The sequence below is a fragment of the Gopherus flavomarginatus genome, chromosome 13, assembly GCF_025201925.1.
Source record: "Gopherus flavomarginatus isolate rGopFla2 chromosome 13, rGopFla2.mat.asm, whole genome shotgun sequence".
Classification (NCBI taxonomy): domain Eukaryota; kingdom Metazoa; phylum Chordata; order Testudines; family Testudinidae; genus Gopherus; species Gopherus flavomarginatus.
The window spans coordinates 6,669,498-6,694,565 of record NC_066629.1 but is presented as its reverse complement, the minus strand read 5'-3'; the positions used below and the strand labels follow the sequence as shown (position 1 = coordinate 6,694,565).

At 45.1% G+C, this 25,068-nt stretch overlaps 1 protein-coding gene across 1 annotated transcript in view; it reads right to left on the bottom strand.

Moving 5' to 3' along the window:
* The window catches only part of LOC127033619 (putative bifunctional UDP-N-acetylglucosamine transferase and deubiquitinase ALG13), a 59,084-nt gene that overhangs the window by 7,266 nt on the left and 26,750 nt on the right, over positions 1-25,068 (bottom strand). The window contains 1 exon segment of the mRNA XM_050921603.1: positions 4,111-4,282. Within this exon segment, the coding sequence (XP_050777560.1) occupies positions 4,111-4,282 (172 nt within the window).

Below are 25,068 nucleotides of genomic sequence, written 5' to 3'. Positions count from 1 at the left end.
TCTTCTCTTTTCCAAACTAAACAAACCCAATTCCTTCAGCCTTCCTTCATAGGTCATGTTCTCAAGACCTTTAATCATTCTTGTTGCTATTCTCTGGACCCTCTCCAATTTCTCCACATCTTTCTTGAAATGTGGCGCCCAGAACTGGACACAATACTCCAGGTGAGGCCTAACCAGTGCAGAGTAAAGCGGAAGAATGACTTCTCGTGTCTTGTTTACAACACACCTGTTAATGCATCCCAGAATCACGTTTGCTTTTTTTGCAACAGTATCACACTGTTGACTCATATTAAGCTTGTGGTCTACTATGACCCCTAGATTTCTTTCTGCCATACTCCTTCCTAGACAGTCTCTTCCCATTCTGTATGTGTGAAACTGATTGTTCCTTCCTAAGTGGAGCACTTTGCATTTATCTTTATTAAACTTCATCCTGTTTACCTCAGACCATTTCTCCAATTTGTCCAGATCATTTTGAATTTTGACCCTGTCCTCCAAAGCAGTTGCAATCCCTCCCAGTTTGGTATCGTCTGCAAACTTAATAAGCGTACTTTCTATGCCAACATCTAAATCGTTGATGAAGATATTGAACAGAGCCGGTCCCAAAACAGACCCCTGCGGAACCCCACTTGTTATACCTTTCCAGCAGGATTGGGAGCCATTAATAACTACTCTCTGAGTACAGTTATCCAGCCAGTTATGCACCCACCTTATAGTAGCCCCATCTAAATTGTACTTTCCTAGTTTATCTATAAGAATATCATGCGAGATCGTATCAAATGCCTTACTAAAGTCTAGGTATATCACATCCACCGCTTCTCCCTTATCCACAAGGCTCGTTATCCTATCAAAGAATGTTATCAGATTAGTTTGACACGATTTGTTCTTTACAAATCCATGCTGGCTATTCCCTATCACCTTCCCACCTTCCAAGTGTTTGCAGATGATTTCTTAAATTACCTGCTCCATTATCTTCCCTGGCACAGAAGTTAAACTAACTGGTCTGTAGTTTCCTGGGTTGTTTTTATTTCCCTTTTTATAGATGGGCACTATATTTGCCCTTTTCCAGTCTTCTGGAATCTCCCCCGTCTCCCATGATTTCCCAAAGTTAATAGCTAGAGGCCGAGATACCTCCTCTATTAACTCCTTGAGTATTCTAGGATGCATTTCATCAGGCTCTGGTGACTTGCAGGCATCTAACTTTTCTAAGTGATTTTTTACTTGTTCTTTTTTTATTTTATCTTCTAAACCTATCCTCTTCCCGTAAGCATTCACTATACTAGACATTCCTTCAGACTTCTCAGTGAAGACCGAAACAAAGAAGTCATTAAGCATCTCTGCCATTTCCAAGTCTCCCGTTACTGTTTCCCCTTCCTCACTGAGCAGTGGGCCTACCCTGTCCTTGGTCTTCCTCTTGCTTCTAATGTATTGATAAAAAGTCTTCTTGTTTCCCTTTATTCTCATAGCTAGTTTGAGCTCATTTTGTGCTTTTGCCTTTCTAATCTTGCCTCTGCATTCCTGTGTTATTTGCCTATATTCGTCCTTTGTGATCTGACCTAGTTTCCATTTTTTATATGACGCCTTTTTATTTTGCAGGTCACGCAAGATCTCGTGGTTAAGCCAAGGTGGTCTTTTGCCACATTTTCTATCTTTCCTAACCATCGGAATAGCTTGCTTTTGGGCCCTTAATAACGTCCCTTTGAAAAACTGCCAACTCTCCTCAGTTGTTTTTCCCCTCAGTCTTGATTCTCATGGGACCTTATCTATCAGCTCTCTGAGCTTACCAAAATCCGCCTTCCTGAAATCCATTGTCTCTATTTTGCTGTACTCCCTTCTACCCTTCCTTAGAATTGCACACTCTATGATTTCATAATCACTTGGGGTCTACCTCACTGGGCCCCAGAATGGACATGGCTGACGGGTCTGGTTCTCTGTACCTACAAGCTCTGTTTTGGATCATGTTCCTGTCACCTAATAAACCTCTGTTTTACTGGCTGGCTGAGTGTCACGGCTGACTGCAAAGTGGGGGTGCAGGACCCTGTGGCTTCCCCAGGACCCTGCCTGGGTGGACTTCCTGTGGGAAGTGCACGGAGGGGCAGAGGATGCTGAATGCTCCAAAGTCAGACCCAGGGAGGTGGAAGCCATGTGAACTTCTTGCCCTGGAGACAGTCTGCTCCAAGGGAGAGAAGGCTCCCCGAAGTCCTCCTTGGCTTTGTGGGGAGCAGTTCCAGAGCATCGTCCAGGGACTCCATGATAATGGGATATTGTGACACTAGAAATTGCTAATGGCTGCCATCAAGCATGTGTTTGATCTACAAGGCAATCAGAGACCGTGTTAATGATGATGGGTATGCCAGCCAGCCTTCATTCAGGCTAAATGAATCATAGAATCATAGAGTATCAGGGTTGGAAGGGACCTCAGGTCATCTAGTCCAATCCCCTGCTCAAAGCAGGAACAACTCCCAACTAAATCATCCCAGCCAGGGCTTTGCCAAGCTTGACCTTAAAAACCTCTAAGGAAGGAGAGTCCACCACTTCCCTAGATAACCCATTCCAGTGCTTCACCACCCTCCTACTGAAAAAGTTTTTCCTAGTATCCAACCTAAACCTCCTCCACTGCAACTTGAGACCATTGCTCCTTGTTCTGTCATCTGGTACCACTGAGAACAGTCTAGATCCATCCTCTTTGGAACCCCCTTTCAGGTAGCTGAAAGCAGTTATCAAATCCCCCCTCATTCTTCTCTTCTACAGACTAAATAATCCCAGTTCCCTCAGACTCTCCTCATAAGTCATGTGTGCCAGCCCCCTAATCATTTTTGTTGCCCTCTCTTGGACTCCTTCCAGTTTCTCCACATCCTTACAGTACTCCAGATGAGACCTCACCAATGTCGAACAGAGGGGAATGATCACATCCCTCGATCTGCTGGCAATGCCCCTACTTATACAGCTCAAATGCCGTTAGCCTTCTTGGGAACAAGGCCACACTGTTGATTTATATCCAGCTTCTCGTCCATTGTAACCCCTAGGTCCTTTTCTGAAGAACTGCTGCCTAGCCATTCGGTCCCTAGTTTGTAGCAGTTCATGGGATTCTTCCATCCTAAGTGCGGGACTCTGCACTTTTGCCTGTTGAACTTCATCAGGTTTCTTTTGGCCCAATCCTCTAATTTGTCTAGGTCCCTTTGCATCCCATCCCTACCCTCCAGCGTATCTAGCACTCCTCCCAGTTTAGTGTCATCTGCAAACTTGCTGAGAGTGTAGCAAGTGGAAAAAGCAATTAAGATCTTTTATGGAGCTAGGTAGCTGGAGCCAATGGAAGCCACCACACGAGGTACTAGGCCAATGAGTAGCTAACCCATGTGGGCTGAGGGATTTCCCTAAGGATTGATTGCAAGTACAGTGACCCAGGCATTAACCGGTTGCAGCTGTGTGTACTAGAGGCAGAAAAATGAGTAAGTGAGCAGGAATCCTGCAGTTGTGGGGAGTAGAGACAGAGGTGCTTGGTTGGAAAGGTAGGTGTGGAAATTGTGAGCAAGCAAAGTGTCAGCTTTGTTCCTCTAGTGTTCAGGAAAACAGGACATTGGTGCAATCTCTATTTACAAAGAATGTACACAAAGAAATACCTGATCCACGTCACCAATTTCAACTCCTTACAGCCAAGCCTTGCATATTGGCTAGGCACTTGTGCTGAGGCGACAACGTTAAACTTTGTGCTTCAGGGCTTAAGCCAATCTCTATTAGAGACAAGGATGGGACCTGATGCTGGGGGCAGATGAACCCACATCTGCCCACTGCACCTTCACCTTCCCATGACGCATCTGGAACCAGCTACTCTCCAAGACAGGATACCAGACTAGATAGGTGCAGTTCCTATGCAGGTTAGGGAGCCATCTATGTTTGTTTGTGCTGAAGAGGGACTCCCAAGGAGTTGTAAACCTTGCTTGTCAGTGCTCCCTCCAAAATGTGATCCATATGAGCAAAGTCAGCAGTGAGGGTAAGAAAGATTCATAGCGAAGTGAACCACATTCTATGGAAATACCTCGAAGCACTCATCAGCGTTTGGGGGGAGACGTGAGAAAGAACCTGAAATTTACAGTTTTGCATCTAACACTCTACCTGGCCTCCCAGCAGAAGAAGGGGATTCCAGGATGGGCTGATCTGCAGGCTGTGGGGGAATGGGTGTGGTAACATAGTCTTGAGTGGCTGTTGCCACGCTGGAGGAAAAGACTGTTGCTGGAGCATCATTAACACAAGAGGAGGTGGAGATCTCTGCAGATTTCTCCATCACCTGCAAAAGAGGCAGGAGAGTTTTCAATACACAGCCAACTTTGATTTAAAAAAAACCCAAGAAACGCACATCTCTGAAATACGACCTGGGTCTGGTAGTTTTCCTATCTATTCGGGCTGAGATACTCAGAGAAGCATAAAGGAATTAGGAGTCCAATTCCAGCCTAAAATGCTGCAGAGAATATGGACCAGTGACCCCCCCTCCCCATTTTGATTTCAGTGATATCAATATTTGTATTGTGTTGGGATTCTACACGGCATTTTACATCATAACACGCTAAGCAAAAAACTCCACCATCTCCACGAGGGCGTATAATATTAAACGAACAAACGCAGTACATCCACTACACAGGGATGCTATCCTGAGAGTTCACATATAAATTCTGAAGGAATTCATGCAGCAATTGCGTAATCACCAATATCACTTCACTTCTAGTGTTGAAATCAAGTGCAAAGCTACAGTACTGTGTGATTTCTTTTAAAAAAAATTATTCCAGCAACAGCGAGTGAGTGTGTGTGTGATGGGGGGCAGAGGGGAAATTATCTATGTAAATTTAATGCAGTTCAGGCCAAATCCTGCTTCCTTGCTGATTCAAGTAAGACTATCAGAGCCCCAACCCTGTAAACATAGGTAGGCAGACCACCTCTTTATAGCAGAAAGGTTTAGTTTTGTTTTCTTTCATTAATTTTTCAACTTTCCATTGTCACATGTGACTTAATGGTCTATGACTGAGATAACCTTCTGGGAATCTTGAGATGAGACAGAACTGGTCCCTCCATCCTGAAGAGATTTCAAAGCAAAACAGTGTATTTAAAATTTAGAGAAGCTACAAGATTTCTGGGGAAAAGGAGTGGGGGAGGGTATGTGAGCCAGAAACCCAAAAGTCTTCTACTTATTCTTTAATTTTCTAAAATATCCTCAAAGATCCTTCAGTTTGCTTAATCCCCCACTCCCTGCAATTAACTGGAGTCAGGCCAGTTCACAATTGCACGCTGTACTGCCAGGTGCAGAGTAGTCTTCTATACAGTAACTCCTCACTTAATGTTGTAGTTGTGTTCCTGAAAAATGCGACTTTAAGCAAAACGATGTTAAGTGAATCCAATTTCCCCATAAGAATTAATGTAAATGAGGGGGTTAGGTTCCAGGGAACTTTTTTTCACTAGACAAAAGACTATAGTGTGTGTGTATATATATATATATATATATACACACACACACACTCACACAAAGAGTATAAGTTTTAAACCAACAATTTAATACTGATACACAGTGATGATGATTGTGAAGCTTGGGTGAGGTGGAGGAGGCAGAGGGTGGGATATTTCCCAGGGAATGCCTTACTGAGAAATTGGCTGAGCCCTCAAGGATTAACTCTGACACTCTACAAGGCAGCAGGGATGGAGGGAGGGGAGAGAGATAAGCACATTTCCCTTTTAAGTACACTGCCTTGTTAAGTAGATCAGCTTGTTGAAATCGCAGCTGCTGCCAGCAAAGCCCTGTCCTGTCCCCGCCCTGCTCTATGGAAGATGGGGTAAGAGGGGTACAGGAGGTGGGGGACACCTTGACTTTAGCCCCCCTCTTCCTCCCGCCCCCTCCGCACAGCAAGCAGGAGTCTCGGGGAGCAGTGTGGAAGGAGAGCAAGAACTGATAGGGATTTCAAGGGGATTTCAATGCAAACAGTCCCCTCTCTGAGGAAGAGTCAGGCTAGCTGTAACCCTGCTTGTAGAAGCGAGGACTGTGTGAGGTGAGGGGGAAACAACTGTGGGAGAAGTTGTTGCGACCTTGTGTTATATAAGTATGTAATGTAGACTAGAGGCTAAATAGAGGTGAGAAAAATAAGATCTCAGGATGACCTTTGTCTAAACAAACTGCAGCTGTTGCTCATTATTGTATGTAACAAAGGTATAAATGCTTGCTGGAATTGTTTACCTGGAGAGAGACCTGTTTAGTTCTCTCCCTCCACGCAATTGCTAGAGAAAATAAAGTATCTGACTTGCTGCACCCAACATGAGAGTGAGAACTCTGATTTTCTCCGACAATTTGGGGGCTCATCCGGGAGGGCAACACCTGCAGAGAGAACGGCAGCTGCTGTGGATTGTTCCACTTCGAACTCCATGGCGCCACAATAGAGGTAGAGACCTTTTGAAATTTCTATTGGGGTATTGGAGGAGGACTGACCATGAGGCCGTCTGTTCCTGTTGGGCTTATGCCATTTGAACTTATTGACTGTGCAGCAGGATCAGATGCAGAGTGGTGCCGGGGAACTGTTTTGCCGCCCCCAATAAGGTAATGCATAAGGGAAATGCGCTAGGTTAATGCACCGGTGCATTCACACACACACATATTTTACCGCCTCAAGAGGGGTTTTGACCGCCTCAGATAAGGGAAAAGTGTATTGAGTCCAGACGTAAGGTAGGCCTTGGGGTGGGTGGGGGAGAGAGAGAGAGTGTGTGTGTGTGTGAATGAGAGTCGCCCGAAGATGCCCAGGGTATTCTGTGAAGCTAGTGGACTCATGACCAGAAATATTCTAACGCAAGCCTGGTGACTCCATGTAGTGGATCGGTGAAAGATCCGACCCGCGGTGGGTTGTTTCTGCCTGGCATCGTCCAGCAAGGGGCTGCCTGGGTCTAGGATTGTGTTAACCCAACTTCCCTCCCCTTTCCTCTCCGTGTGAGGCAACAAAAGTAAGCGGTACCGTCTCTCTGAGACTAGATGACGCTCCTGGCTGAAGGGGAGTGTAGGAGGGTCGTGGCCATCCTCATTAGCCTCTTCTGTGTGAGTGATCTGTGGTGCGATACCCTTAGTTTATGAGCCTCTAGCAGACAGAGTGCCCTCCCTGTGTGTGTGTGTGATTGGAAAATGGGGGTAGGGAAGTCTAAGCATTCCCTCTCACCCCCTAAAGGTGAGAGGGAATGCTTAGACTGCCCCCCGCCATTTTCCAATCACACACACATATTACATGTACGTACATTATGGTCCTAGAACCTGCAGGTATTTAGACAATTGGAATCTTTACACGCATGAAAATCCATCTAAACAACGCCCACTAGAAGGTACTTTCAATCTAGATAAGATCATACATCTCAGAGGAGCTTTTAATCACCAAAAAGCCTCTGACACAGTGGGAGCAATTTGTCTATTGAGGAAAGGAACAGGTAATTTGAAATTCAGCTTGGCCCAGATATAAAGAGACAGCTGCTCTGCATTCAAGGTCAAGAATCAACACAGATCATGCCAAGTACAAAGAAAAAACTGCTTTCAGCCCCAGCTGGCTGTAAAAAAATACAGACAGAGGCAAACCAAAGGCAATACAAGTTGCAGGACTGAGATTACATTTGCAAAGCTTAGCTGTCCAGTGAGACCCAATAGTGTGCCTTTGCGACCCTGGAGCCGATGTGGCTTGGTGACACGGAAGAAGCCACAGACAGCCGGCCTGGACTGGAATCTCTGAAAGAAAGGCCGCAGGAGACCCCAGGGTGTAAAAGAACAGCCCTCCCAAGAGCGGAAGCAAGCTGGAGATTCTGGAGAAGTCATATACAGGATAATCTCCCGTCCACCTTCCCTCCCCACTTCCCTGGACATTATACACAGACATGGCCATCTGGGCGTATGTGTGTGAGTATGAAAGTGGCTTAGGGCTTGGGGCATTAATGTTTTTCTTCCCGAGTAATGTGGGAGCGTTCCCAATACTCTCTGCTGATGTTTTATCATTTTATTAATGAAGCTTTAAAATTCAATCATATGGTGTGTTTTCTTTATCTTCCCACAACAATCTTGTGGTGTCAGCCTGATCACCTGACACGAGGGATAGACTGGTAACAGAATCTGTCAGTCTGGTGAACAATTGAGTAGGGGGGAGCCCTGCAAAATTTACACCATCTATTTGTTTTGCCCTTGTTATTTTTATGTTTGCTTTGCTTGGTACTGTTGGTGTTATATGTTGAGGATTGCATGATTAAAGGTGTGCCCACTCAGCTACAGTATGTCTGAGAACTGGAGAGGGGTTTAGCATTCCTCTCTCCACCTCGGTTGACTGAGAAGGGTGTCAGGTGGATCTATCCCCAGTCGCAGCAAACATGAACCAAGCAGCAAATCACACCTATGCCCAGGGTAAGTTGCAGGCTCATAGACTCATAGACTCTAGGACTGGAAGGGACCTCGAGAGGTCATCGAGTCCAGTCCCCTGCCCTCATGGCAGGACCAAATACTGTCTAGACCATTCCTAATAGACATTTATCTAACCTACTCTTAAATATCTCCAGAGATGGAGATTCCACAACTTCCCTAGGCAATGTATTCCAGTGTTTAACTACCCTGACAGTTAGGAACTTTTTCCTAATGTCCAACCTAAATCTCCCTTGCTGCAGTTTAAGCCCATTGCTTCTTGTTCTAGCATTCGAGGCTAAGGTGAACAAGTTTTCTCCCTCCTCCTGATGACACTCTTTTAGATACCTGAAAACTGCTATCATGTCCCCTCTCAGTCTTCTCTTTTCCAAACTAAACAAACCCAATTCCTTCAGCCTTCCTTCATAGGTCATGCTCTCAAGACCTTTAATCATTCTTGTTGCTCTTCTCTGGACCCTCTCCAATTTCTCCACATCTTTCTTGAAATGCGGTGCCCAGAACTGGACACAATACTCCAGTTGAGGCCTAACCAGCGCAGAGTAAAGCGGAAGAATGACTTCTCGTGTCTTGTTTACAACACACCTGTTAATGCATCCCAGAATCACGTTTGCTTTTTTTGCAACAGTATCACACTGTTGACTCATATTAAGCTTGTGGTCCACTATGACCCCTAGATCTCTTTCTGCCATACTTCCTTCCTAGACAGTCTCTTCCCATTCTGTATGTGTGAAACTGATTGTTCCTTCCTAAGTGGAGCACTTCGCATTTATCTTTATTGAACTTCATCCTGTTTACCTCAGACCATTTCTCCAATTTGTCCAGATCATTTTGAATTTTGACCCTGTCTTGTGGCCTTGTGACAGGACTTCCAGGTAGAAAAGGAAGCACTGGCTAAGCAAGTACCGGTCCTGCAGGGAATTGTCAAAATTTAACCATTTGTGCTCAGCATACACCGTAACAGCAGGGTGTTTGCCACAAAGAGGGAATTGAATAGTTAAATGCCGATGGGCCATGCGTTTTGCCCAGGTGACAAATCTCACAAGGGAAGACTTGGGTAGCCTTGTGAGTAAGAATGTTTAAGGGAAGAGACCAGGGGGGTGCGGGCCAGTTGAGAAGCCCACTCTCCTAGCTAAACTGGTAGTGGAACAAAGCCGGTGACCATGGAAGGGATGGTTCAGCGAGAAAAGCAGGCAACAGAGAGATTGGAAAAGAGGTTGGAAACTTGGAGGGCATAGTGAAAGAAAAGGAGTAAGTAAGTACAGGAATGGGAAACTTAAATCCCTGGAACAATAATTGGAATGGTAAGATCTGAGTTGATTGGGTGTCCTTTTGGGAGACAAGCAAGTGATTTATGGAAAGAGTGAGAAGTAACTCTGTAGTTGCTAGAGGGAATCAAGCAGCTGAACTTTGTAGAATGCTAAAGAGGAAAATTCTTGGTGTCTTTGAAATGTTTGTAAACAAATCCAGGCAAATAAATGATTTGGCTGCAATCATTTGGCTATGAACGATTTAGTTGAATTAACTAAAGGAATGTAATATACAGTTTTACTTAATTAAAATCCTATTAGGCTCTAAGGGGCTACAATAAGTGGTGTTTTCTTTCAGATTGTTGTGTGTTTTGAAAGCAGGAGTTAAAGGTAAAAGGCAATCAAAATTCTGGTAGTATCAACTGTGTCTCTTTTAAGTAAGAGTCTTTAAGCTGTGGATAGTTTTGGATCCAGAAGCAAGCCAGAAAACATCTGTATTAATGCAAATTATCTAACTGATAAGGTAGGAGCCACTGAAACCGGGGCTGCCTATGAAACCAATACAAGAAAATATGGGGTAATTCCTCTGTTTTGCCTGAAATCAACAAAGGTATTTGTATATTTGAAGCAATGACTGACTGCCCAGAAGGGTTAGACCTCTGTTTTTCTGTCTTTCAGATAATCAGAGAAAACTGATGCCAGCTGAACAGCATTCAACGTATCATGCATTTACTAGCATAAAAGGAATTATGTTTTGTGTTCTATGTCCTGTCTTGTGGTGTTTGTCTCGTGGCCAGAATTGTTGTGTTTAATATTTTCATAGGACAGTCTAGTTTAAAATCAAACAGAAGGGTTAATTCAAAAAGCAGATACTTGTTTCATTCAATTTGGAATACAAAGTGTTTGGATAATATCAGGAAAATGTGATATACTAAAGTCTAATATATTTGCTTAAGTAAGAAAAAGAAACTTCATTGGCCAAATCTTTTAATTGAAAATTGTTATTAAAATTTGCATACCAACAGTCTTTGCAAGCAAGGACGTGAAAAGTTAATACACTCCCCATATTGTACATGGGATCCTTCTGGCTACCTCAGATTTCTAGCCAGAGGGCCGGGTATTGTGGGAAGCTATTGGACATCAGAGGTTGTACCGAGTGGATTCCTCAAAAGTGGGTGTGCTTGTCCTGGCTTGTTGCTCCAAAGCTCTGTAATAAAGTTATTTTACTGGAAGGGTGTATGTGGCATACATTGAATAATAAGACTAATATACTGAATAATGGCAATGTGCATGTGTTCATTGTTGGGAAAAGGTGTATGAGTGAAGAGAGGAAGTTTCCATTGTAGGTTAAAAGAAGCCAAGAAAGGGGAGAAGGAAAAAAGAACAGAATGAATTAACTGAAAAAAAAATAGCTAGTATGCTCAGTCTGAAGATAAGATGCTGGCCCCCCTCAAGGACACTGCTCACAGCTAAGGTTTGGCTGACAACCAAGAAAAGGCGGGGTTGAATGTGCCCAAGCAGCTGTAAAATCTGCAAACACTGCCAGGCATTAATGAAATGCGTTAGGTTTCTTTTCTCACAGGTAAAGAAGCGCTACCCAAAGACCCCAGCAGCCCTGCCACTCCTTGGAACGAGGAAACTGGATCTATGTAAAGGTCCACCAAAAAAAGACTACTCTGGCACCATGCTGGAACGGCCCTTACCAATTCGGGCTGACTACCAACACTGCTGTGAAGTGCCAAGGACTGACTGCCTGGACCCATGCGTCTCACTGCAAAAAGGCCCCTCCGCCTTGAGATAATTCCACTCCTACTATTGATCAGCCTGTGTCTCCTTCTCATGTTTCTTGTCCTCCTGAACCACAGGAGAAAAGGACAAGGTGATGTGCTGGTAACCTCTCCTTTATCCACCAACAGAGCTAACCTGCATTCAGTATTTGCTACGGAAACCAAACCACAACAGGGTGCTGTGCTGGTAACCTCTCCCCTGTATGATGCTGAGCCACAATGCCTTCAGGAAAGAAGAAGGAACACTCGCTCCGCTGAAATTGCCAAAGTCCAGGAATTCCTGCCTACAAAAGACATTAAGAACTGAGCGTGGTGAAGAGACAAAGAATTATACACTGGCAGGAAGAAACTTGTGGGACCCATGCTTGGGAATGTGGCATTGATTGGATTTTGGGGTTTATAGTACCTTCACCATGTAGTACCCTCCCTAACTGGATTTTAAATGACAAATACCAAAGGCATCTTGTTGCCACTGTCCCCCCCCCACCATTTCCTCCATTACACTATTATCCCTGTAACACATCCAAATACAGACAATGCCATACATCTGCTACAACCCAATAGTCATACCACCCTAAACATGCCCCATCTCATCTGATCTTAGAAGCTAAGCAAGGTTGGGCCTGGTTAGTACTGGGATGGGAGACCTCGTGGGAATACTGGGGCACAGTTACTCAAGTAAAGGCTGGAGTGGGTGAGTTACATGTTATTCTGTCCTTAGTTCAGTAACCCAGATGTTTTAACAGAGATGGTATTGAATATCACTGAGGCTGGGAAGGCATTGCAGTGGGATCTGGCTTGCTCAGAATCCAAGATTTCCTGAATGACCAGCTAACTGCCATTCGGAGTGATCTCAAGCATGAGGCGTGGCCCACTGCCCTTACAGATACCTCAGGAGTACCATCTGACCTGTGGCCATGGAGACACACTTGGAGATTTTCTGGGTGAAAGTGTGGATGTTCACAGTGCTCCTTTCAAGCATATGGGCCAGTAGGAGGGGTGTGGGCTTCCATATATCAAATCCTGCCGGGTCTGTGGGGAGGATGCATGTGGGACTGGATTATTCAACATGACATCTGGGAAATCAGAGCTCCTGGTATGCCTAACTGATTTATCATCAGTGCCCCTAGAATAACACTCGCCATTTAGAAAGGAATAGGGAGTCAATGGATATTTTGGCCCTTAGAAACACGCCCTCAATTTCAGTGTGTACATAAACGGAAGCTAGGGGAAGTTGTCACTGTTCATGCCAATGTTTGCTGGGAGGGTGGGGGACAAGGAACTACCCTGACAGGACACCTACTTTTCCAAGCTAATGACAGCTGTATGCTTGTTGAGGCCACTATGTTGTGAGATATACATTTTAATCTCAACACTGCTGCAGGCAATCATATTATTTATTAGCTTGCAGATAGAATTCTATAATTAGCCCTTATGTTTCAGATAACTGGACTACCCTAGTATCTGACCAGTTTCAAAATTTGCTTTCGTGGCTACCAGAGGTTCAGAGAATCTCTGAATTACAAGGGCAAAGTCATATGCTTCAAAATATATCTCAAGTTGAGAAATACGTTCTTTATACAGTCTACAGTGTTTATTTTCTGTATTAAGTATAGAGGATTGTGTTTTGTAATTAAGGTTGTATAGCAACCCTACTATATTAGTACAATGGGAATGGGAATGTTTTTATTATTGTTGTTTAGTGTAGGATTATGTTACTGTTGTTGTAAAGAATGTGATAAAAGTAACACCTTTCATGTTCATGCTAATTATGCATTGTTATTGCATCCAATCAAAGCCCTGAAGGTTGAAGCATTTGATGTAGAATCTGAAATGCAAGACTTGATGCAAATAGAGATTTAAGAATGTTTGTGGTGCTAGAAGCACAAAAGGGGTGTGTGTGGAAGTGGAGAAAGAACTGACAGGGATCTGAAGGGGATTTCAATGCAAACAGTCCCCTCTCTGAGCAAGAGTTAGGCTAAGTTGTAACCCTACTAACGCGAGACTTGTAGAAGCGAGGATTGTGTGAGGCGAGGGGGAAAGAACTGTGGGAGAAGTTGTTGCAGCCCTGTGTTAGATAAGTATGGAATGTAGACTAGAGGCTAAATAGAAGTGAGAAAAATAAGATCTCAGGATGACCTATGTCTAAACAAACTGCAGCTGTTGCTCATTGTTGTCTGTAACAAAGGTATAAATGCTTGCTGGAATTGTTTACCTGGAGAGAGACCTGTTTAGCTCTCTCCCTCTATGCAATTGCTAGAGATAATCAAGGATCTGAGGGGTAGCTGTGTTAGTCTGGATCTGTAAAAGCAGCAAAGAGTCCTGTGGCACCTTAGAGACTAACAGTCGTATTGGAGTATGAGCTTTCATGCTCCAATACGCATGCATCCAACGAAGTGGGTATTCACCCATGAAAGCTCATGCTCCAATACGTCTGTTAGTCTATAACATGCCACAGGACTCTTTGCTGCTTTTAGAGAGAATAAAGTATCTGACTTGCTGCACCCAGAGAGTGAGAACTTGTTTCGTCTCTGGGAGCAGCTCCAAGGCAGAGGGCAGAAGCAGCACATGGCAGCAGGGGAGGGACAGCTGAACTGCCGGCAACTGATAACCTGCTGGGTGGCTGCTGTACAGGGAACTTAGGGGAGCGGGAAGCTGCTAGGGGGGCTGCTGGTCCATGCTGGTTCCAACTACCCACCAGCTACTGGCAACGGGCTGCACTTCCTGCAAGCAGTGGACAAGGCAGGCAGCTGCCAAAGGATGTTAGACGGGAGCATGGCACAACTTTAAAGAAGTATGTTCCCTAACTGATCAGCAACAAAACAACATTAACCGGGACGACTTTAAGTGACGAGTTCCTCTATCTGATCTCTGGACCAGCAAGCTGCAGGGGTAGAGAAGAGAAAACACCTTGTTTCAAACAACAGTAGCCTCTCCAAGCCCATTAACAAAGGCAAGGTGTGGTCCAGTCCTGTCTCTGAAGGCTAGCAGACACTGGGGTGAGACTTGAAGAGTACTACATAAAACAGAACTAGGAGCGGGGAGATTCAGAGCTTTACAAAGAACATAGATGGTTTTCCACCTGCCTTCTCCCCACAAAAGTGTGAAGACAGACATGGAGCAGAACTCTTACAAATAAAATTCAGACTAAAAGCCATCACCAGGCTCTGTTTATACTTGATAAGCACTGTGCACTGATTTAAAGACCAACTTTGCAATGATACTGTAATGAGGCCACATTTCAACAGGATCCCCTTCAGAAACAAGCATTCACTATGTAGCTGGAAGGGGTGGGGAGTGGGAGAAATGTGAAATATAAATGGAACTATTATTCCTTTCTCCTAAAAACCACCCCTGAGCATCTACGCTAAAGGTATGTCTACAGTATGAAATTCAGAGTTATTTTATTTGAATTTCCTGAATCAAGTTCACACATTCGATGGTATGTGTCCCCACTAAAGCACGTGAATTTGACAGAGTGCGTCCACAGTACCGAGGCTAGCATCGAATGGAGGAGTTCCTGCAGTCTCTCACAGTTCCTGCAGTCTCTGCTGCCCATTGGAATTGTGGGTTAATCTCCCAGTGCATGATGGGGCAAAAATTTTCTTGCGGGTTTTTCTGGGTGTGTGCCATCACTTGCTCCTCCCTCCGTGAAGGCTACAGCAGGCGCCATATTGTCAGCAGATAGTGCAGCACAGTGCACCCCGTCTCCTGGTATGTCGAATCCACTTTGAATGTCCTCTCCTCTTTCTATCCACTCTTTCATCTAACCATTTCCTGCCATTTCTTGGCCATCGTGAACAGAGCCACACAGCTTCCGCCGCAAACTCTGCTCACATTTCCGCTGCACACTCTGCTCTCGCCACTTTTTTCCATGTTGTCAGTCCTGGGCTCCTGTGGAAGCTACTGAAGGCAACAATTCCCTGCTGTTTCTCACCCACCGTGAACGGAGCCGCACAGACAATCTGGAGAAAGAGGCGGAAGTTGTCCTCGGCTCCCGTGGAAGCTATGGAAGACAACCATTTACCGTCTTTTATCGGCCATCTTGAATCAAACAGCTCATTTCGCACCCTTTTTCAAGGATTACCCGTGCAGGCGCCATTGTGCAGCAAACATAGAGCCCACTCAGATCTCTGCTGCAGTTTTGACTATTGTAAATACCTCGTGCATTATCCGGCAATATGTTCAGTACCTGCAAAACTGGGCGAGGAAGCGACAACAGTACGATTACTATACTGATGAGGACATGGACACAGATGTTCCTAGAGGCATAGCACGTGGCGATTTGGAGATCATGGCGGCATTGGGCCAGGTTCATGCCATGGAATGCCGATTCTGGGCCCGGGAAACAAGCACAGACTGGTGGGATCGCATAGTGTTGCAGGTCTGGGAAGATTCCCAGTGGCTGCAAAACTTTTGTATGCATAGGGCCACTTTCATGGAATTTTGTGACTTGCTGTCCCCTGCCCTGAAGCGCAAAGACATCAAAATGAGAGCAGCCCTGACTGTTGAGAAGCGAGTGGCCATAGCACTGTGGAAGCTTGCAACGCCCGACAGCTACCACTCAGTCAGGAATCAGTTTGGAGTAGGCAAATCTACTGCAGGGGCTCCTGTGCTGCAAATAGCCAATGCAGTCACTGAGAAGCTGCTATCAAGGGTAGTGACTTTGGGAAATGTGCAGACCACTGTGGATGGCTTTAATGCACTGGGGTTCCCTAACTGCGGTGGGGCAATAGACGGAACACATATCCTCATCTTGGACCCGGGACACTGGAGTGACCAGTACATAAATTGCAAAGGGTACTTTTCCATGGTGCTGCACACACTGGTGGATCACAAGGGACGTTTCACCAACATCAACGTAGGATGGCCAAGAAAGGTGCATGACGCTCGCATCTTCAGGAACTCTGGTCTGTTTGAACAGCTGCAGGAAGGGACTTACTTTCCAGACCAGAAAATTACTGTTGGGGATGTTGAAATGTCTATAGTTATCCTCGGGGACCAAGCCTACCCCTTAATGCCATGGCACATGAAGCCGTACACAGCCACCCTGGACAGTAGTAAGGAGCAGTTCAACTCTCGGCTGAGCAAGTGCAGAATGATGGTAGAGTGTGCTTCTGGACGTTTGAAAGGGTGCTGGCGCAGTTTACTGACTCATATCAGATGGGAAGCCGTGTTACTCTGGATCTGTAAAAGCAGCAAAGAGTCCTGTGGCACCTTATAGACTAACAGACGTATTGGAGCATGAGCTTTCATAGTATTTCACGTGAATGCATCCGATGAAGTGGGTATTCACCCACGAAAGCTCCTGCTCCAATACGTCTGTTAGTCTATAAGTTGCCACAGGACTCTTTGCTGCTTTTACTGGCTCGGTTAGATCTCAGCACAACCAATATTCCAACTGTAATTGCTGCTTGTTGTGTGCTCCACAATATCTGTGAGAGTAAGAGGGAGACTTCTATGCCAGGGTGAGAGGTTGAGGCAAATCGCCTGGCTGCCAATTTCGCATGGCCAGACAACAGGGCGATTAGAAGTGCACACCAGGAAGCGCTGTGCCTCAGAAGCTTTGAAAGCCAGTTTCATGACTGGCCAGGGTACGGTGTGACAGTTGTTTCTCTTGAAGTTACCTACACCATATTTTTATATATTATACATAACACATACATACACACACACATACACACACACACACATATTTTACGAGAGAAAGGAAATAAAATCCAAATTGTTTAAAAAAACTGTTCTTTATTTGAAGCACAATGTATTGAGAGAAATTAGAAGGTAGACTGGGTGGGGGGGTGGAGGAGGAGGGAAGGACAAGTCCAGAAACCAAATCAAAAGTTTGCATATCCCAGCTTTCTGGTGCGTGGGCGATCCTCTGGGGGTGAGTGTGTGAGTCCTCGTAGCCTCCCCCCTCATGTTCTTGGGTGTCTGGGTGAGGAGGCTGTGGAACCTGGGGAGGAGGAAGTGCGGTTACACAGGCAGTGTGCAGTGTTGCTGCCTTTCTTGCATTAGATCCACCATACAGTGGAGCATGTCAGTTTGCTCCTCCATGAGCTTGAGCATAGCGTCCTGCCTGCTCTCATCGCATGTGTCCATCCTCTCTGTGTGCCTGTAATGCTTTATCGGCCTCTGCAATTGTTTGCCTCCACGCATTCAGCTGGGCCCTATCAGTGTGGGAGGACTGCATGAGCTCGGCCAACATGTTGCCCCGAGTTTGTTTTTTCCATTTTCTAATCTGGACCAACCTCTGAGATGGAGTAGATAGGTGCAAATGTTTCAACGCGGCCCCTGCGAGAGGAGAAAAAGGGAGGGTAGTACTTTAAAAAAATATGTTGCAGAGAACAAAGGGGGCACTTTGGTATGAGGAAGCCATCACACACAACCAGGCAACAGAATTCAGCTTGCAGGCAGCCTAGGGGCACGCGGGGTTCTGCTTCTTCTATATTAATTTCAATGCTTTCACACTGCTGTCCCCCCTTTCCCAGCAAGCAATGCCTGGTGGGTTTGCCATAGAAAAGGAGGGTCTTTGGGCTCTCTGGGATGATCACTTCACACAACAACCACCACCCCCCACTCCCCACTGAATGGCTCCAATCAGGCTCAGAGCAGGGATGAGCCTTTTACACTAAACATGAACAAAACAGCGCAGCCAAGTTCCTCCCCCCCGCCCTCCACCACGTGGCTCTGATCAGGCTCTCACTCACCAGAAGTACCTTCTCCAGGGTCACGGAACAGGAGCCCACCTTGGGAGTGAGAAGAGGCTATTGGATCCAGCGTTAAGATTAGTTCCTGGCTAGGGGGAAAACAGATTCCCCACTTGCCACCTGTGCACCATTCTCCTCTTCATCCCGCTATGTCTCTTCCTCCTCGCTCCGTGCAACTCCCGCCTTGCAGGTGTCCACAGACAGGTGTCCACGGTGGCGGCACCACCCTCCATAATTGCATGGAGCTCACGGTAAAAGCAGAATGTATGGGGCTGAGACCCAGAGCACCCGTTTGCCTCCCTGGTTTTTTGGTACACTTGCCTGAGCTCCTTGATTTTTGTACAACACTGTTCTGTGTCCCTGGAGTAGCCTCTTTCCGTCAAGGCCCTGGAGACTTTAGCGTAGGTATTTGCGTTCCTTTCTTTGGAACGTAGTTCTGCCATAACAGACTCATCTCCCCAGCATGCGATGAGATCCAGTATCTCCCGTTCGGACCACGCTGGAGTTCGTATGCGAATCCGGGACTGCGTGATCTCTTGTGATGGTGGACTGTGCTGATGGTCACTTGTGCTGCTGGTGACCAAACAGGAAATTAAATTCAAAAAGGTCCCAGGGCTTTTCCTGCCCACCTGGCTAGTGCATTGGAGTTGAGAGCGTCATCCAGAGCAGTTACAAGGGAGCATCCTGGGACAGCTGAGGCCAATAACGTCGAATTGTGTCCACAATACCTTTAACCCGGGATTGCGATCTCAATTTAAGCGCTGCTCCACTTGCTGAGGTGGAGTATAGAAATCAAATTAAAGAGCCCTTTAAATTGAAAAAATCATTTGGTCGCGTGGAGTGAATCATTTTTTCGAAACTGCAGAGTAGTGTAAACCAGGCCTAAGCTTGCTTCCAGGGCCAAGTTCTTTGAAGGACGTTATGTGTCTCTAGGAAGCCTAATCCAAACAGCGACTAAAGTTGACTAAGTTTGCTGTAGTCCCTGCTGAACTAAATATTGTTGGAGTTCCAGAGTTTGGATCTGGAGGGCATGGGCAAAATTAACTGAAACAAGAGCATTAAATCTAATCCTTCAAAAACTTGGGAGATCATAAACGATAGTTTTACATTCACTGTGTGTAATATGGGAGAGTCCAACTCTTACCAACCGGAAGGGGTGTACATATATTCTTTGTGAAATTCCCTTAGGAAAGAGGAAATGGATAGCTTCATTTCAGAAAGAAGTCAAAACACTGAAAAGATCATAATTACATTTCGGTCACCAGCAAAAGGTGAATTGAGCCGTCATAAGAAAAAGGATTACTAGAATGGGATACACCAGTCTTGCACCATTTCTGCTTTTCCTACAAACATCTACCATTGCATGGTGCGACGCAGTGGGACTGTTCTTAATGTTTCCTCTGAATATTGTGTGGGTGCCTCAGTTTCCCCTATGCATTTCTTAAGTCTCCAGTGTGCATAAATCACCAACAGTCTGTCTCTTCGCAATAAATGACCAGGGCCCTTCCCCCCTTGCAAGGGGATGCTAAAGGTGAACAAAGATTAGGTGACCTCCTGGCCCAGGAAAGAGACAAAGGCCAGAAGGGTGGGGCTGGAAGGGGTTTCAGTTTGGAGCTGGCTGGGGACGGGAAGTGAGTGCAGGTTGTCTGGCTCGCTGGGCCCCAGAATGGACCTGGCTGAGGGGTCCCATTTGCTGTATCTACAAGCTCTGTTTTAGACCATGTTCCTGTCATCTAATAAACCTCTGTGTTACTGGCTGGCTGAGAGTCACGTCTGACTGCGAAGTGGGGGTGAAGGACCCTCTGGCTTCCCCAGGACCCCGCCTGGGCAGACTCGCTGTGGAAGCGCACGGAGGGGCATATGCTGAGTGCTCCAAGGAGAGACCAAGGAGGAGAAGCCGTGTGAGCTTCTTGCCCTGAAGACAGTCTGCTCCATGGGAGACAAGGCTCCCCAAAGTCCTGCCTGACTTTGTGGGGAGCAGTTCCAGAGCATCGCCCGGGGACTCCGTGACACAAGGTCAGCTCTTTCACCGCTCAAGTGACATTAACGAAATAGCCCAAAGTCAAACACATCGTCTATAGCCCCTGAAAACCGAAATTTGAGTCTAGATGTGCAGAACAAAGCGTAGCTAGACATATCCAAGATTGGAAACCCTAGTTTACATTACTTTGAATAGTAGTGCTAAATTTATAGCTTGACTTAATCTTAACTCCTATTACACAGAGGTATATTAAGATAGTTAAGTAAAGAACACATGGAGAAAAAAAGCCACGAGTGTTTCAAGTCTGCACAGGACTGTTCCCCCCTAAAAGGAGTTACAGTCCCATAATAATTTCAAATGCAAAATCCTTGAAACAATAGTTATGTATAACACTATATTCCTACCATCCTCTAGTCACTATGTATGAAGTGTTTTATGTATAAATAGGAGATCTACAGCGAGGTATCTGAAAAATGCATCTTTTATTCCCTATACGCTGTAATCAACAGGCAAAGCATTTGAGAGAGGACTAAGGGATAGGGAAATGAGAAGAACTATACTGGCACACTCTCCAATACCGCTCATTTTTAATCAAGAGATATTAAACGGAGTGCCCTTCCTGACTTCCGTGATAGATGAAAAAAAGGAGTCATTGGCACTTTTAGAAAGATTACTAAGGTTTCTTGGACAATGCTCCTTTTTGTCAATAAGGCAAATGCTAATACCCAAGGCTACTGCTAAAACATACACTTTGCTTTAGTTTGTATCTCATTAGTAACTAAGTTCACTGATTTGTGAGGAATGTTAGAAAAAAATAAAAACACTAGTTTATTCCATGCCACCAGAGGCCATAGTAACGGTCACCAAATGGAATTTGGTTGCACGTTTCAAGCAATGAGTTGTCATGCTACAAACTTGCAGAGCCACATCAGAACTACTCTGGCAAACTATGAAATGAAATGGATTAACACTTTTGCCATGCCATGCAACCAGAGGCATGCCCACGTGCAACACCTCAAAGTACTTGAAATAGACGTCTGCCCTAAAGCTGGGCTTCCCAAGAGAAAAATGGAAGACATCTCTGTGTACCCAGTGAACATCACTGTAAGGCAACTAGGCTCAGCAGCAGAGTTAAAGGGAACTGCTTTCGTCAGTGACAAGATCTGAGATATCCCGCCCTAAAATCCTCCTGGTGGTTACGCAACCTGCTCCCCTTTCTCCCAACTGAACTGTAGCGGGACCCAAAGCCTGTGCTGCCTTCGTGGCGAGCCATTCACTTTGTGACGCGGAGCTCACAAATGTCATGACACGTCCTGTTCAATACCGCCTGGTTACTGAGGAGAGGAATGATGGTCAGTGGTTAGGGCCCCTGACAGGGACTCAGAACAAGAGGCCTGGAACTGGGCCACACTGCTCACAGAAAAGGTTTTGCTGAATTCCAGATTTACGAACTATATTAACTCTGGCTTGGGCAGAAGCGGTTCTTCATTACACTGAATCTGCAAACACTACTATTGCATAGTAAGCAGTAGAGTCAGAAGCTTTCCGATGGCAGCTGGGCAGACATGGAGCTGCAATGTAATCGTTTTACAGATTACTGTATGTGACATGCTTGGTGAGGTAAAGTTACCACATACAGGGTAATTAGCCTTTCAGAAAAGCAGCACCATGGCTCTAGATAAAACAACCTTCCAAACCCACAAGTGGGGGGCAATTTCAAGACAATGGCATATGTCAGGTTCCAGCCCAAGTTACACCCCTATTTTGCCAAGGCTTGGAGCCTAGAGATCCAAGGGACATTAAGTGACTAAAAAGGACTCTGGTGCGGGGGGGAGGAATTGCGAGTGTGGTGTTTCTCGTGAGAGACACAGAAACGGGTCTGGTGGGAGTGCCTGCATGCCCCTCTGATCTCTAAGCTCCCTGCCTTAGCACACAGCTGTGTAACTTTGGGCTGGAGAATGAGGCCTGGTCTACACTGGAAAATTAAGTCGGTTTCACGCTGGCATGTGAAAAATCCATAGCGTCTGAGCGGCATAGTTAAGATTACCTCCCCTACCATAAACAGCACTAGGTCAATGGAAGAATTCCTCCATCGACTTAGCTAACACCTCTTGGGGAGATGGACAGTTGGTGTAGGTAGTGTCTACGCTAAAGTGCTGCAGCACTGCCGTTAAGTACTGCAAGTGAAGAAAAGAAATACGAAAGAAAAGGAAATACAAAATAGTTGGCTGAATATGAGAAATAACCCAATAATAGCTACAGGCAAACATATGGGGGGGCAGGGGAAGAGGGGAAAAGGGAAAATGGGATGCACACATTCCTGCTAAACGCTCATGATTCTGAGTCTGAAAAGGAAGCAGAATAGTGTATCTAAGTTGCTAACGAATAACTTCTTCCAAGAACGCTGAGCAAAGGTCATAGGTTGAGCCCAGAACAGAAGAAGGGACTAATGTACGGCTGCTGAAGCATAATCTTGAGTTTTTTCCTTCTCTTCTAGCATTTAAACACCGAAGATACCAATTTATACCCCAAATCTATGTTTGCAAAATTCATTATAACAAATGGCGGTGACGAACAAATTCTGGAAGACAGGACGGTTGAATTCACAATTGTCAGCATTGAAGCAGGTTTATGCCTGAACTCCAGTCCAGACAGCTAAATACTGACTGACTGTTTTTAGCACACTTCATTTGGTTTAGTCTAAACCTACAACAGGATTTTGAAAAGCAAGTAGACTGATAAAAGGATGATTTTTCAAGAGCAGACACCAAAGGGACTTCACAACCGAGACTTGAGACTCCAGTCTGTCATTCTACTTGCAGAATTGAGAACTTCTCATTTTGGACTGGTCTTAGTTTGGGGAATAACTGTGCTTACGAAGGGATTCACATACTGTAGTACGTATCAGAGGGGTAGCCATGTTAGTCTGGATCTGTAAAAGCAGCAAAGAGTCCTGTGGCACCTTATAGACTAACAGACGTTTTGGAGCATGAGCTTTTGTGGGTGAATACCCACTTTGTCGGGTGCATCTGACGAAGTGGGTACTCACCCACGAAAGCTCATGCTCCTATACTGTAGTACGTTTACTTTTATAGAAACTTGCTGTGCAAAGGGGATTTCAGGAAAAAGTCCGTTTGGAGGTTGTTGCTATTTTCTTGTGCAGAAGAAAGTAGCTTCTGAGTATTAGCGTGCTGTTCTCTAACATCACAACGTGTCACTTCATACTACACATAAATGCAACAGGGGTGTCATAAACAGATGGTTAAGGGTTAATGTCTCTTTTACCTGTAAAGGGTTAAGAAGCTCAGTAAACCTGGCTGACACCTGACCAGAGGACCAATGGGGGGACAAGATACTTTCAAATCTTGGTGGAGGGAAGTCTTTGTTTGTGCTTTTTGTTTTTGTTCGTTATTCGCTCTTGGGACTAAGAGGGACCAGACGTACACCCAGACTCTCCCAATTTTTCTGAATCAGTCTTTCATGTTTCAAAGTTGTAAGTAATAGCCAGGCAAGGTGGATTAGTCTTATGTTTGTTTTCTCAACTTATAAAGGTTTCTTTTTGCTGGAAGGATTTTTACCTCTGTTTGCTGTAACTTTGAATCTAAGGCTGGGGGGGGATCTCTCTGGTCTATATGAATCTGAGTACCCTGTAAAGCATTTTCCATCCTGATTTTACAGAGATAATTATTACCTTTTCTTTCTTTAATTAAAAGCTTTCTTTTTAAGAACCTGATTGATTTTTCCTTGTTTTAAGATCCAAGGGATTGGGTCTGAATTTAGCAGGGATTGGTGGGGGAAAAAGAGGGGGGATGGTTAATTCCTCCTTGTTTTAAGATCCAAGGGGTTTGAATCTAGGTTCCCCAGGGAAGGTTTTGGGGGAACAGAAAGTGTGCCAGACACTAAATTCTGGCTAGTGGCAGCGTACCAGATGTAAGCTAGTAATTAAGCTTAGAAGTGTTCTTGCAGGTCCCCACTTTTTGTACTCTAAAGTTCAAAGTGGGGAAAAAAACCTTGACAAGGGGAGTGGCAAAACTTTCTGTAGAAAGTTGGAGTAAATTCCAAAGAGTTGAATCTCTACAAAGCTTTCATTCACCCATGAAAGCTCATGCTCCAAAACGTCTGTTAGTCTATAAGGTGCCACAGGATTCTTTGCTGCTTTTACAGATCCAGATTAACACGGCTACCCCTCTGATACTTTTCACCATACAAGGCACTGCATTTAGCCGTATGGAGTGGAAATTCATCAACCTCATGAAGAAACTCGCACAAACACAGACAGATATCATCTTCCTTTCCAAATGCAAACGGATGGACATCATACCAAATGGACTAAAGGTAAAAATTCCACGCTATCTACATACTACACAGACCACAGTGAGAGATTATGTCATACTCTAGCAAAGAAACTGAGGAACCACCTGATCAGCATCCTATACAGGAAACAGGAAAACATGAAAAAAGAGATCTCCAACCTGGAGACTCTCATTAAAAACCAAACTTCCATACAAACGGACTTCACTAAAAGTCCTTCAGCGAGGAGGGAGAAACAGTAACAGGAAACTTGGAAATGGCAGAGATGCTTAATGACTTCTTTGTTTCGGTCTTCACTGAGAAGTCTGAAGGAATGTCTAGTATAGTGAATGCTTATGGGAAGGGGGTAGGTTTAGAAGATAAAATAAAAAAAGAGCAAGTTAAAAATCACTTAGAAAAGTTAGATGCCTGCATGTCACCAGGGCCTGATGAAATGCATCCTAGAATACTCAAGGAGTTAATAGAGGAGGTATCTGAACCTCTAGCTATTATCTTTGGAAAGTCATGGGAGACGGGAGAGATTCCAGAAGACTGGAAAAGGGGCAAATATAGTGCCTATCTATAAAAAGAGAAATAAAAACAACCCATGAATCTACAGACCAGTGAGTTTAACTTCCGTGCCAGGGAA